The sequence below is a fragment of the Pararge aegeria genome, chromosome 4 (assembly GCF_905163445.1).
Source record: "Pararge aegeria chromosome 4, ilParAegt1.1, whole genome shotgun sequence".
In the NCBI taxonomy this organism is placed as follows: Eukaryota; Metazoa; Arthropoda; class Insecta; order Lepidoptera; family Nymphalidae; genus Pararge; species Pararge aegeria.
The window spans coordinates 2,409,888-2,424,394 of NC_053183.1; the positions used below are offsets into that span (position 1 = coordinate 2,409,888).

Sequence of the window (14,507 nt, forward strand, 5' to 3'; positions counted from 1 at the left end):
CACTTGTTCTGTTTCTTTCTAATATATAAGATATGTCAATTTTTAAAAGTTCTCGGTCAAAAATCGCTCGATGCTTTCTTCTTCCCAACAAAAACCTCATTAATTAGAAACAAAAGAAGTCTCGCGTGTACCACATCTACGACTGTCTCATCTCAGCGGCCCGTCCCGGTCCGCTGCAGCGTTTTCAAGGCCACACAGTTTCAGCACAACGTTTCAGACTTCAGTAGGCTGCAAGCAGCCGGCGAGGACACACGATGTCCGCGCTATGACGGCGCCACGACGTACCGACGACAGTGTCGAATTACTGCCACTAAAATCCATGCTAGTGAATAACAACTACAGGGATGATGAAATTTATTATCCTCCCGCGCCTACTTTCAACCACAACCCGTCAAGCTCTAACCTCTACGACTATACTTTGCTGTCGAAACGGACACCGGCCTCTAAAAGGTACGTTCGCCTCTGAATCAATGTTTTGCTAAAATTTTTGCGGTTTTTCGAAAGATCCTTTATTTTATGCACGCTGCGTTTCCGTGGCATTACCTAATGGTTTCCACCTGAAAATCAGCGTTGCATTTCCTAAATACTGCAACAAAGCGCCCATTATGTGACCATTTGCATACAATAAACGTAGTTTTTACTTAGCTAAGTTTTTTGATGCTTGACTTGTTTGTTTTATTGTTTTGTTTATGGAAAAAAATGTGGTTAGTAAAGTTTTCATTTATTTATTTAATTATTTATTCTGGTTAGGAATATGTTCTTAATCCTGTAAAAGATAAAGAACATATACGTTTGCTTATATGCTTAATGCCAGATATTAAACACGTGAAGTCTATTTTTTTAATTGTTTTATAGTGTAAACAATCTTTTCATGACATTTTAGTGTAAAGTATATTTAAAAAATTGAAGAAAAATAAATTTGTTGAAATAAATAAACACAAATAAATTAAAACAAGATTTTCTTTAAAAATGCATGCTTTTAATATTTTCAAAACGATGTTTATCCCTAAAATTAATTAAAAGATTGTTTACAATAAATAAGACTTAAGAAAATATGGAGTCTATATTATATTGTTGACAAACTATTTAAAACTTAAAAAGATGAAACTCAATAGTGTTTTTTCTAACTTTTCAGTGTTAAATTTGTATTAAAAATCCAAGCAAAGAAAGTGTGATAAGATAAATAAATACAAGCCAAATAAAAAGAATTTTCTTTATGTCAGCGTGTTTTTATTATTTTCATTACAATTCAAATTAAACTTTACACTAAAAGGAAAGGAACGAAAAGTCTAGTCTTAAACAGAACATTTGTGTAAAATTCGGTTGATTCGTTTTAAGAAAAAATATTCTAATACTCTTACAAATTTATATTAGTAAAAAAGGGATTTATGAGTTTTTTATAAAGTGCATTTACTAAAATTTGAACGGTAGCATAAACGAAAATTTTTTTTTGTCCGTCTTTTTCTTTATAATTCGACGGCCGATGGCTGTGGGTTCGATTCCCGCAACTGGAAAATCAGCAACAATCAACAACAATCATCAGTCATCTCAGTACCCGTAAAACAAGCTACGCTTACTTTGGGGCTAGCTTGCGATGTGTGCATTGTCGTAGTTTATTTATTTATAATAATAATATAATATTTTTTTTATTTAAAACAACAATTAGTATTACTTAATATACAATATCGAATTAAAAATTAAAGTTACAGTATAAATTTATTCAAATGGCATGTCAAAAATATAAAATTAAAAGACAAAATAAAAAATTAAAATTTAATTAGAAATTACAATGAATAATGAAAATTATTAAATTAAAAAAAAAATGAAAAAAAAAAAAAATTATTTCATCATCATCATCTTCATCATCATCGTCCTTCGGCAAGGTTCCCTCCGCATGTTTCGTAGATCCTCAGGAGATGTTGGCTTTACAATGAATAATTGTTAAGTTTTTGGAGATGTTGACTATTTGTAATTATTGTTATTTTGTTATAAGGTTGCTGCGGACGCAGCCCACGCCTACGCCGCTGCTGACACTATGCGGGGCTCCGCCCCCATCCCGCAAGCGCGAGGAGCTCACGGCGCTCGCCAACCTCAAGAAGAAGGTTGCTCCTGCACTCCTGCGCCATGACAGGTAGGAGCCGTGCTTATCACAGGTTTATTCGGTTATTCTAGCGCAAACCTTTCTACTTTATCTTTTCTTTATATTAATAAATAATAATAAAGCTTTATTTATTTTCCTTACAATTGAGTATCTTACTGGCTAAACATAATAAAGTTAAATATAACTTACGCGATGTCGTCCTCCCATCTTATCAATAGCCCACCAGGTCTTCTCTTCCAATCCATGGGATGCCAGTTGGCATTTTCTTGACAAACTATTTATTTTTTTAATCAAAGCAACACCAACTGAATCAATTGTAATACATTGACATATGATAATCGCCTAAGGTATTAGATACAAATATGATGCTTGGTAACTATTCTAGTCGACGCTAAATGAGGATGGGAACTGTAACACGAAAAGAAAATGAAGTAAAGAAAAGAGAAACTAAATATACAAAATGATACAAAAGGAAAAAAACCAAACCAATTATTTATTAATTACTAGCCGATACCCGCGACTTCGTTCGCGTGGTTTTTATTCCCGAGGGAACTCACTTATTTCCCGGGATAAAAGCCTGTATTCTATTCCATGTCAAAGTAAATGCATGACAAATTTCATCTAAATTCGTTCAGCCGCTTTTGCATGATTTTAAGTAACAAACATCCACACTTTCACATTTATAATATTAATAGCTGTTGCCCGCGACTTCGTCTGCTTTTGATTTTGATTTTTGATGTGGCATTCAATTTAGTTGTAGTTCTAAAAAAAATTAAAGTATTCAGTATAGCTAAGCTTAAATGAGGGGTTTGCTGCGGTCCGCTGAGGAGTTCTGTCCTCTATCTCCAACCACATTCATCAGATCTACACAGTTTGGGCAAAATTAAACACATATTATAAACTCTAAAGTACAAAAATAATTATTTAAATAGGTTATAATTTGTCGGAGTTATGGTGTAAAATCGTCAAACACTTTCATGCCCTCTCCAAAAATTCGTCATAATATGTGTACAGAGTTTCATGAGGATCGTTTAAGCAGTTTTTGCGTGAAAGCGTAACAAACAAACTTACATTGACATTTATAATATTAGTAGGATAAAACGAAGTCGCAGAGAAAAGAGATTAGTAATGTGATGTCGTGATAAACATATTTTTTTGCGCTAACATTGCAAACCTTAGGATATAAATCAAATTGATGCACTACCGAATTGAATATCTTAAAAAGACCGATAAAAAAGTCCTTGGTGGCATATGTGTATCTCCTAAAGATCACCCGCAGTAAACATGTTATGCTTTGACATCATTATCACAAAAAAATATTGTTTATTTACCAAACTATTTTAAACAATGCAGTATTATAATTTATACAATCAAATACATTAGATACGTAGTAGATAAAAATTGTTCTTCACCGCATATCATTAACATTAATCTTCGAGGATAGCACGACATTCAAACTCCCACTAAATTACATACGTACTTACATTAATTGCACTGCAATATGATAAGCTGGTATGTCGGTAGGTAACGGCGGACAATAGAAAAAACCGTTTAGTACCAAAGATAGTTTATTATTGACACAGTTTATATTGGACTGCGGTGTACGTGTATATACTCGTATCACATAAGCCCAGGATTTTGAAAATCGCTTGTTCCAGTAGAGAGCACAATTGCATTATAAGTAGTAAGGTTTTTTTGTGACAGAATTTGTCCGGAACAGTATTACAATCATGCTTAGTTCTCACGCCTCAGGCTTATTAACACAGGGCATGTCTCACAGCCCTTTGAAGCGTTGTTCTGTTTAAGGCAATGCTTTCCACTTATATTCCGGTGAGCCTTTTCCTTGGTTTGTTAATTATTAAACTTCGGTGTTTTGGAATGTATATAGTTAGATAAAGACCGTGCCCGCGACTCAATACTTTCCGTATAATTTGCAGTTATTCCTTCAGGAATAACACAGCTAGCGAACGTATTGTTTTGCGCACTTATTTAACTTCTTCAGTGGTATACTCATTTTTCCAAACGACTTGAGCACTTCTCGTGAACAGGCACGTTTTCAGAAATTAAAAGACCGGTTCTTTATTTTCCTTTAACGACCTACGTATGACCTCACTTCGCTCGTTCAATAAAATTAACTAATCTACTAACCGTAGTCGCGATTAAATCAGTACCATAACGTAATAATACTTTAAACATTGTAATCTATTAACACAGCAGCGCACAGCGACAAACGCCTGCGATCGACTGATGAAAGGTCAAGATTACGAAGGTAAATGTTAAAGTAAGTAAGAAAATCACGCAAGGCATTAAGGCGCTGCGCTAACGTAATCGTATACCTACTACTTTTATTAAGGAGTATATACACGAAGCCTGCAAACAGGTTCGCCGGGTTAGCAGGTACAATTCTCCAGCATCTCGTTACAATTTTCATAAATTAGTTGCTGGCATAAAATCAGCAACGTCCGAAATCTTCGGTTATTTTTTTAGTTTATTTCGTTACAAGTCACCAGGAAATAACGATTGTGTCAGCACAGTCGGCAGTTTTGATGTGTAGACTCCTTTATCCTATTATAGGATCTATCCTAAAAAAGCAAAAATAAATAGTTTTACGGAGTTACAAAGGATATTTACCGTATTTGATATTTTATTTGTAAATACATTTAAATGAAACCTTTTTTGAAAAAGTAGCAGTAACAACGGTAGCCAATCTGTTTCTTTCTATTATATGAGTAATGTTAAACTAAAAATTAAATATATTGCCAAAGACAGCAACGGCAACCGCAACCTGACATATAAACGAAAGAAGTTAAATTAACGAACTGGAAATTAAAACATAGCGGCCGCATTTTTGAAGCGTTGGATCTTACAACGTAACAATTAAAATATTCCACGTGTAATCTCTCTTTCTCCTTCGCTCTTTCTTATACATTTCTCAGTGACAAAATGAGCACATGACGTTTCGATGTTTCACTATCGATGCATCTCATAATATAAAAGAATACCATCTAAAAAGTTTGAATTAAAGAAGCGTCTTAAATAGTTCAATGCTTCGTAAAAAAAAAAGTATTTTCATAATAGTGAAATGACTGAAATAATATTGTTTATTAATTATTTTTTGGGGTTCTTACTTCTTGATGGAAATACTTAAACCTTTTGACTTTGTTTCGTTAGATATTACTGAGTAGTGTGAAATCAACAGTTAATTCGGAATTCGGATTTTATGACTCCGCGAAATGGTGATAGGGTTTACAGGGTACAGTCGTATTCAAACTTTATATTTACACTTCAAATTCAGACTTAATATTTTAACCTTTAATTGTTTGGCAACACTGGTATTGAAGATCAATATTTGAGACTAGCTGACCCGCGCAACTTCGTCTGCACCAAATCGTTTTAATATCTTAAAAAAACCTCGAAACTAATTGCAGCGCTACCTACCAGGTCCAGTTTTATTTCCAAACTATGTTATTTGCGGCCCGTCGTCACCGTACGTACTATAGCTGTCGCAACTTCTAAGCGATATGTTCAGTTTGACAAATTTAAAAATTAATTTGCAAGTATATAATCAAACTTAATATTTATATTATTTTATTTCTTTCGTATTTATAATATTAGTAGGATGGTACGCATGCATTTGATTGTACCATATGCCTTGCGACTTGCTGTTATCTGTATTGTCAGAGGTATGTCCTTTATCTCCGACAATATTTATCAGATGTCCATTAAAATTAGACAATACATGCTTGATTTGAAAAGGAAAGAATTATTAAAATCGGTTCAAATTTAACGGAGCTATGTGGTAAAGTTGATTAAAAATTCATAAAAGACAGACAGACAGACAAAAATTAAATAAAATCTGTTTTTCAGTATCGATTATAAAGTATCCCCCGGTTAAAATTTTCAAAATATATTAAATGTACAGAAATCTTCCAGTTACAATTTTATTATAAGTATAAATAAGTTATTCAATCAATGCAATAATTAATTAAATGAAACAATTTTAATACGAAGCAGTGATAGTTCAGTGGTTAGGCTTCACTTTCGGGGGTAGAGTTCGAAATTCCTCTAACTTATATTGCAACTAAATTCAGTGTGTAATGTAAATTAGCTCCGGGGGTATATAGTCATTAGGTACCATCAACTCCATCGCACTATCAAAACCAGTTGTAACATATTAAATCGACAATTCCCCCTCCCCCTGGTGCAGCGGTAAGCGCTGTGGGTTTAAGTTCCAGGTTCGGGCCTCGGCAGGGGAAGTTTGTGAATTTATAATTTGAGATTTTCTCTGGTCTGGTGGGAGGTTCTGGCCTTGGCTGGTTACCATCCTACCGACTAAGATGAGCCGCTAAGCGATTTAGCATTCCGGTGCGATGCCACGTAGAAACCACTAAATAGTTGTGAAAAAAATATTGCATTTGATGAAGCTTATTTGGATGTGTAAACGATATTGTACCAGCCTCTTACAAAGTTTTTTGTAAAGAAATTTTTGTTTATTATTTAAAAAAAAAAATGCTAATAAAATGCGGGATAATATAATTTCTCAGCATGGTGATCCTAAAATATACCAAAACTAATTTCTGTACATACTCGTATCATGCCTGCTGGAATGCTGCCAAGAACGTTGCTTGCATTACCACAGATGAGGCCATTAAACACCAGGTGGTATCTTGTAATTTTTATGGCTCTAAGACTAAATTAGTTGGCTAAATTAGCATTCATTTATCACAACAAGTTAGCCCTTGACTGCAATCTAACCTGATGGTAAGTGATGATGCAGTTTAAGTTTGCAGCGATTGGTTTTTTTTCAATTCATGATTGTTTGAGGATATGGCAGTGATCAGAAACCCTTAATCCTTATCGGTTTCTACGTGGCATCGTACCGGAACGCAAAATTGCTTGACGGCATTTCTCTGTCCGTATGTCATTCATTGTAATAATAATAATCATTTGTCAAAAAACAACGTGTGTGTACATATGCGTCAGAAGTAATACTTCTTTGGTGTAACAAGATATTTTGACGTGACAACGTCTTATAATTCGATGAAGCCGGCTGCACGCACAAAAAAACATGAAGTATAAGGCGTTACCTCGCTCTGAGGCGTTCCATTCAAGGCTTGAAGTGCAAGCGAGAACGCGGAACGAGCGACAAAGAGGCACAGTCAGCCTCTTATTTATTTGAAAGGTTAAGGATAACGCATTATCTAGTTATCTAATTATTAGACAACCTACGCTACACTCACTCAACAAACGCGAAGATGTAGTGGCATCCTCGCACCGGTAAAAGCTCCGTTGGTAAACCACCGATCAGGTGGACACATGACAATAGATCGGCACAAAACCGTGGTATTTGGAACTCCCTACAAAAGACCTATGACCAGCAGTGGAAAATTTAAATCTGAGATTTTTGTAGTTGTATTGAATCAATTGATTTGCGAGTGCATCGCAAATTTACTCTCATAATTTTTCCCTAACGCGCCAAACGAAGTATAGCTACAAAAACAGTGTAAACAGTAAAAAATCTACTTCGCTTACTTCTAAACTACTACTTATTAAACTAAGCTTTACTAATTAATCTTGAGTTCATTATCTAGGGCCGAAGCCTCTCACAAAGAAAATTATTTGACTATTAATTACTCGTAGACTGTTGTAGCATTATCGTGTGCTACAACGGCAAAGCAAATGTAGCGTGCGAGCCTACGTTCTACAGCACAACACAAATTCGTAGGCATTTGTAGATAGCTCGTAGTGCATCTCTGCTAAATTATAAAATCTATCCATCTACCTATCTACTTATCTATGATTAATTTTGATATTATACTTGTTTTGTTATTTCTTTCGATTGGTGTACTCTTTGGATAGAAATACATGGGATAATTTTTATCCATAAATAAAGAAGGAAGATTGGAAATGCTTACTAACTCAATCATTGTATTCTTTATTAAAATTCAGTGAGCGAGTCAGTAAGTAAGAATACTTTTTTGTTATTGATAGATATGCATAATAAATGCTTTTTCTTGCTAGCCTATCGGGCAGAAATTGTAAGTTTATACTTAATTATTATTTGAGCACCACAAAAAGTAAAGGACATGGACAGGAAAAGATGAAATGAAAAGAAATGCAAAAAGCGGCAAAACTCTACCTCAGGAACTTTTCCGTATCAAATTCTGAATTTGAATCTAGGGATATGGTATGTCGTATTTGCATATTTAATAAGGTTGCTCATCGCAACCATATAATCTTATTCATTTGATTAGTCAACGTTAGTATGGAATTAACACCGTATAATTTTAATGAAAGTATAATGAGACTATACAATCTTTCGCTTTTCTACCCTTCAAAACCTTATCACACTATTAACTGAACACGCACGCCCCCCTTCAAGGGGGAAAGGGGGTATAAGGTCTATTTCCGGACACGCTAATATAGTTCGCATGCAAATAGGGTAACACTGTATTACTGAACTTTCAGTCCGAACCGCGTGTAGATCGCACTCTTCAACTTACAGGTTCTGGTAAACTTTGTAAAAAATCCGTTACGAACGCAATTTACCGTATGTATAGAAGTTACTTTTTATCGTTCAATCAATAAACCAGTAAAAGAAATTATGTTAAACGGATATCAGAAAAATTCCGGTAAATTAAAGCTTGAATAACTTAATTTCAATAACGCTACGAGCCTTAATTATCGCGGATAAAACTGCGGAGCACAGTAAAAAATAAAATTAAATTAAATCTACCTGTCACTAATATAATATGTCCAAGGGCTTCACCCGCAATAAATTCATGAAGTAATATGCAGTCAAAGAATAATGCAGTCAGAAATAAACAAACCTTCGCCAGTAAGTTACTGCAGTGTGATTACGTATCTCATGACAAGCTTGCGACATCTTGCAATCTTTGCTGTCAAAAGTCACTTTTGAATTTTTTGTATGCAAAAGTTACGTTGAACAGCAATGATCGCGAGATTTACGCCTGTCGCAAACCTGTCGTGAGATACGTGATACTTTGCCAGTTCTCTTACTATTATTGTATCTTTTGTGCTTTTATATCGTATTTGTTATAGTTAATTTATAAAGTGGGTAAATAATTAAACTTTTGATAACTATTCATTCATATTTGCCAGATATTTATGTTCATGACATTGAGTATTTGATTCGACTGCATTATCGATGCACCACAGTCCTACATGAACTCGAACGATGTAAAGATACCTTCCGGTGTCTTCGTCGTTTATCATTTTAATTGAAGGATCGAGCAGATAGCCCGCCTGATGGTAAAAGAAAAATCATCGCCCATAACCAGAGCAATACTTCGCAGGACGTGCAACGAACACTTCCTTCCACAAAGTGCAGCCCTGTGTCCATAACCTAAGGCGTTGGTGTTAAGACTCATGTTTCAACTTTCATGTAGGTACCTGTAATTAAACTGGCAACCACGCTCTTCAAACCAAAACGCATCATACATGCTTAAAGTCAAAGTCAAACTCAAATAATATCTTTAATAGAGTAGGCCGTATGCGTACATTACATGAGAATTACTCTGTAGTGAGATGATGGCGTTAACCATTTTCGTAAACTTAAAACTAAAGCTACGGGGGTTCAAAAACTTAGCCGGGTGTTTTTTTTTTTGTCATCATAATCTCACAATGTCATTTAAAATTATTAGAAGAGCAACCCGGTTAGAGGAATAGGTCACAAACAAACTTTTAATCGATTAAGTAGTCCTTTTCTCTATAATAGGACTTTTATATAACCTTACGTTTAATAAAAACTTTGAACTTTTTAAGAAACATCTCCAAGATGTCAATGGGTAGTTTATTGTTGAATTTTATACCATTTCCTTTAAACAAATTATGAATTTTATTTAACCTAGTAAGTTAATTTTTACTTCTAATGTTTAAATTATTGCAGTCACATTTTTTCTTAAATTTAGAAATGCATTTATGAACATACATTAAATTTTCAAATTTGTTCTGATTATACAGTCATTATTTCGAAATCTTTAAATTTATCTCTTAATGACTTATGTATGGCGGTAGTCGCAAAAATCTCTGCTTCTTACTACTATTTCTTAGATTAAAGAAGTTAAACTTATACTAATATTTATACTAATATTAAATATGGGCGCTACAATATCGGAAGAACCCTTTGAGTATGGTAACTGGAAGACGCTAGTTTATACAATATACATGCCTTAATCCCACATCTAATGGCTATTCAAGTAAACAGAATTAAGCTTCTTTATGAAGCCCACTAAAGTGATTTAGAGCGTTAAAGTAGTTTATGCTTAAGCATCTTATAAAATATTTTTATTTTGTCGCCCATTTCTAAATCTTAGCGTCATAGCGTTCGAGTTATGTAGTTTGTTTACGACGATGAAATAATAAAATTTAAGTTTTCTGTCTAGACTTACTTAACAAACACGTATTCAAGCGTGAATTATGATTCACGATATCTGCTTCGTATATACTAATATTGTAAATGCGAAAGTGTGTTTGTTACTTATTTAGCACATATACATATTTCACGGCCGACTCTGCTTTCTGAGTAAATGGCCGTGGGTCCGGTTCCCACATCTGTAACATGTTTGTGTGATGAACATGAATTTTTTTCAGTGTCTGTCTGGGTGTTTATATGTATATTATGAGTATTTATGTTCATACAAATATTCATCAGTCATCTTAGTACCCATGACCAAAGCTATGCTTACTTTTGGGCTAGATGGCGATGTGTGTATTGTCGTAGTATTTTTAGTTATTATTTATGTAGTTATGCGTACAAATAAATATAACTTGATCAATTCAAATGTAATTTCCATTTTCCATCCTTCTCTATATCCATACAAAATATATATCAAACAAATAAAATTAAAATTTTCTTTTGCAACCATTCTATCAGTATTTTCTTATGACTTTGCAACGTTCAACTATCGTCAGTAAACTGACTTTACAGACAACCCATTTTTTATCCAATACGTAGTTCTTTATACTATATAATAGAACTTTTCTATATTTAATTACTAAATTTTATTGTGGTGGCCATCTTGGATTTGTAATTTGGCATAGTGTTTAGTACTCTAATACTCAAGCTCTTTCATTTGATACCCATATTGAGGAAGTCGGGAAAAAATATGTAATGTGCCATTTTGTAGCGGCCAAGATGGACCGATTTTCATTAAAAAAAATCAAGGAAAACTCCCAACTTACTTACCTTCATCCGTTCAAGAGCTACGATGCACAGACACACTCACATAGATAAGCCAAACTTGTAACACCCTTGATTAACAATAAAGAAAAATAAATGCAAAGCGAAACAACTGGATGAACCTCGTAAAACCAAATCTAATATCAAGTTATTTTTAGGAGGACTTCATGGAACAACAACAACAATTCCAACAAAGAGGACAACGAGCCCGAGCAGCTTGACAACAGACCCAAGCTTTTACAAAGGGTAAGCAATTAAATTAAACACGACTAGCTTTTGCCCGCGGCTTCACTAACGTTAAGTTGAATTTTTGATTTGGTAATTTTTAACTACAAAGGTTTAAAAAAATGTTTTGCTGCGAATAGCAAAATATGAACGTAAATTACTAAAAAATCTGAAACTTTCACATAAATTTTCATCCCTCTTTCTGGAGGTGGAATTTTTAAAATATGTGAGACACGTATTTCTTTAATTTTAAACGAAAACCTAATATCAAAGTTTCATGGAATTAATTTGAAAAAAATAATAAAATAAATTGATAAATGAAGGATTTTGTACAAACTTTCGTCCCCCATTAAAACCTCTTAGGGTTGGAATTTTCAAAAATCCTTCCAAAATTTGTGCGGATGCATAAATTTTGCATACAGATAGTTATTACAATGTGTAATAACTATATGGATGCAAAATTTCAGCCCGATCCGTCAAGTGGTTAGAGCGTATTAGCGGATTGGTGCGTTGATAGATCAGTCAGTCACCTTTGCCTTTTATATATATATATATATATAAATAAATAATAGAAATAGGTGGAGGTTAAGAGTGTATTTCCCAACGGCAAAGTCGGTAGTGCAAAACTCTGTATAGTTGTTTTGCCGATTTTGTTATTGTAGGTAGAAAATCTAGGTACAAAAATAATTTTTCCTAGGTAAAGACTACAGTTTAGGAAAAGCCCTCGAATTTTTCATTCCAGTGGCTGTCCTCATAACATATTTCAGTGTAATTTCCCTCATAAAAAAAATACTATTGGTAATTAAGGTTTATGACCATTGTTGTTTAAGTCGTAAATTGTGATCATATTATCACAATGATCTTTTTGAATGAAATCTACTTAGAAACTTTTAAGTAAAAGTGCAAATGTCCCAGAAACAACTATCATTTAGGTGTCTTAAAGTTTTAAGGTGCATTTTTGCGTAGAACAACTATAGCTCTGCTATCTTGCGCTAAGAACTCAAGTAATTGTGACCTTTAGGTATTCATCGTAAGAAGTAAGCGAAAGATTTAATGTCGGTGGTATGGAACAAATTTCTATTCGGCATCTAGTAGCAAATGTGTCTTTGTGTATATGCGATTTCTTGAAAAAATACTTACTTAAACGTCAAATATATTAAAAATGGCAAAAGACAAAGTAGTTTATTTTCGGTTCAATCTAGGCTTCCTCTATATTAAATTTTTTTCATTTTAAACATATTCGCAATAAAATACCCGTTTCACTTTAAAAATTAAAATGAAAATGTCTCTATTCAAATTGGCCTTACACAGTCACTTATGAAGCGTTAATACGAACTTTGTCCTTTTATTATGAGGTTACGATGATTACCACATTCGTGTTTTAAAAAGTAATGTTTTTCGACGGCTACACGCCCTGATCTACGAAGAAGCTTACAGCATGCCTCCAACCAACTTAGCCGGGGGCTGCAAGCATGCGCTGGTCTACGAAGAAGCTCAGAGCATGCCTCCAACAAACTTAGCGGAGGCTACAAGCACGCTCGGGTCTACGAAGACGCCTACACCATGTCACCAACAAACTTAGCCTACAAGCAAGCCCTGGTCTACGAAGAAGCTCAGAGCATGCCTCCAAATTCCAACAAACTTAGCCGGGGGCTACAAGCTCGCCCTGGTCTACGAAGACGCCTACAACGTGTCGTCAAAAAACGTAGCCAGGGCTATAAGCACGACCTGGTCTACGAAGGCGCCTACAAATGCCTCCAACAAACTTAGCGGGGGCTACAAGCAAGCCCTGGTCTGTGGAAAAGCCTACGACATGCCTACAACAAACTTAGCTGGGGATGCAAAAACGCGTTGGTCTACTAAGAAACCTACAGCAAACTCAGCCGGGTAAAATCAACCTTTGACTCAACCTTTAAGGTGATTAACATTTCCGCAATATGAGACCGGGTAAATACCTTGTTCCACGGGGCATCATTAATTCCACGCGGACGAGGTCACGAGCATAAGCTAGTTTATAAACAAACAGCTTGAAAAGCTCATCTGGCACGTAAACGGTGAACTTACCTTGTAACTTCCCTTTGTAACGACGCCCTTGTTATTCAGAAACGTGGACTTAAATAGGGTCGCATCCTTGACCCAATAAACGTGACCTTCGCACTTGGTTTCCTTTGAATCCCTTAATTGTAGCCCTAATGTGAAAACAGGGGAGTTTCAATCGGATAAGGGCAATAAGATTAACATTTTATTCCCGTCTTTGTACCTATTTGAATTGATGAGCACTTGGCGACTTAGTAGACCTTGCGTAGCTGTAAGCGTTGTGGTCTTATTTTTTTTATCGAATTACAGAAAAGTAGTACGTTCTCAATTCAGTTGTATTATTATGTCTTTTAGATCAGAACTCATTTATAACCGATTTGAAATATATTTTTTGGTACGAGAGCCTCTTCAAATATTGATGTGAAACATCTATAGAAGAGGGTAAACCTGATTGTTGGAGTGGCGATACATGCCGTGGCGACGCATCGCCACATGCGCTACATACTACATGTATTATACGTAGTCCATACGTAGTAGTGTATAGTTTATACATTATTATTTTCTACGTTATAACGTACGTTATACATGTGAGGAAAACCTTATGAGCAGTTGACATTCGGCCGTGTAATTCTTATGTACGCATCAAAAGTGCCACCTATGGGCCTACTTGAATAAAGATATTTTTGACTTTGACTTTGACTATGACTTATAAGTGAGAGGTCCCGATTTCGATCCGTGGCACGGATACTTACCTACTTTGTAATATGGCCTGGTCGTGTGGGAGGCTTCGGCCATAGCTAGTTACCACGGTACGGTCAAAGATGTGCCTGCAAGTGGTTTAGCAGACTACGGGTTCAGTATTACTAACATAACCCTAACAGGATCGACCGCTACCATCTCAGACTGCATCATCAGTTAGCCAATCATCTGTTGGCAGATTGA

The 14,507-nt window shown here is 34.9% G+C and overlaps 1 protein-coding gene across 1 annotated transcript in view; it reads left to right on the forward strand.

Annotated features, from left to right (window-relative positions):
- The first annotated feature begins 265 nt into the window (after positions 1-265).
- The window catches only part of LOC120637685 (cysteine-rich venom protein latisemin-like), a 37,910-nt gene continuing 23,668 nt past the window's right edge, over positions 266-14,507 (forward strand). Inside the window, exons 1-3 of the mRNA XM_039909632.1 lie at positions 266-450; positions 1,994-2,131; positions 11,462-11,549. Coding sequence (XP_039765566.1) covers positions 266-450; positions 1,994-2,131; positions 11,462-11,549 — 411 coding nt within the window. The remainder of the gene's footprint in view (positions 451-1,993; positions 2,132-11,461; positions 11,550-14,507) is intronic.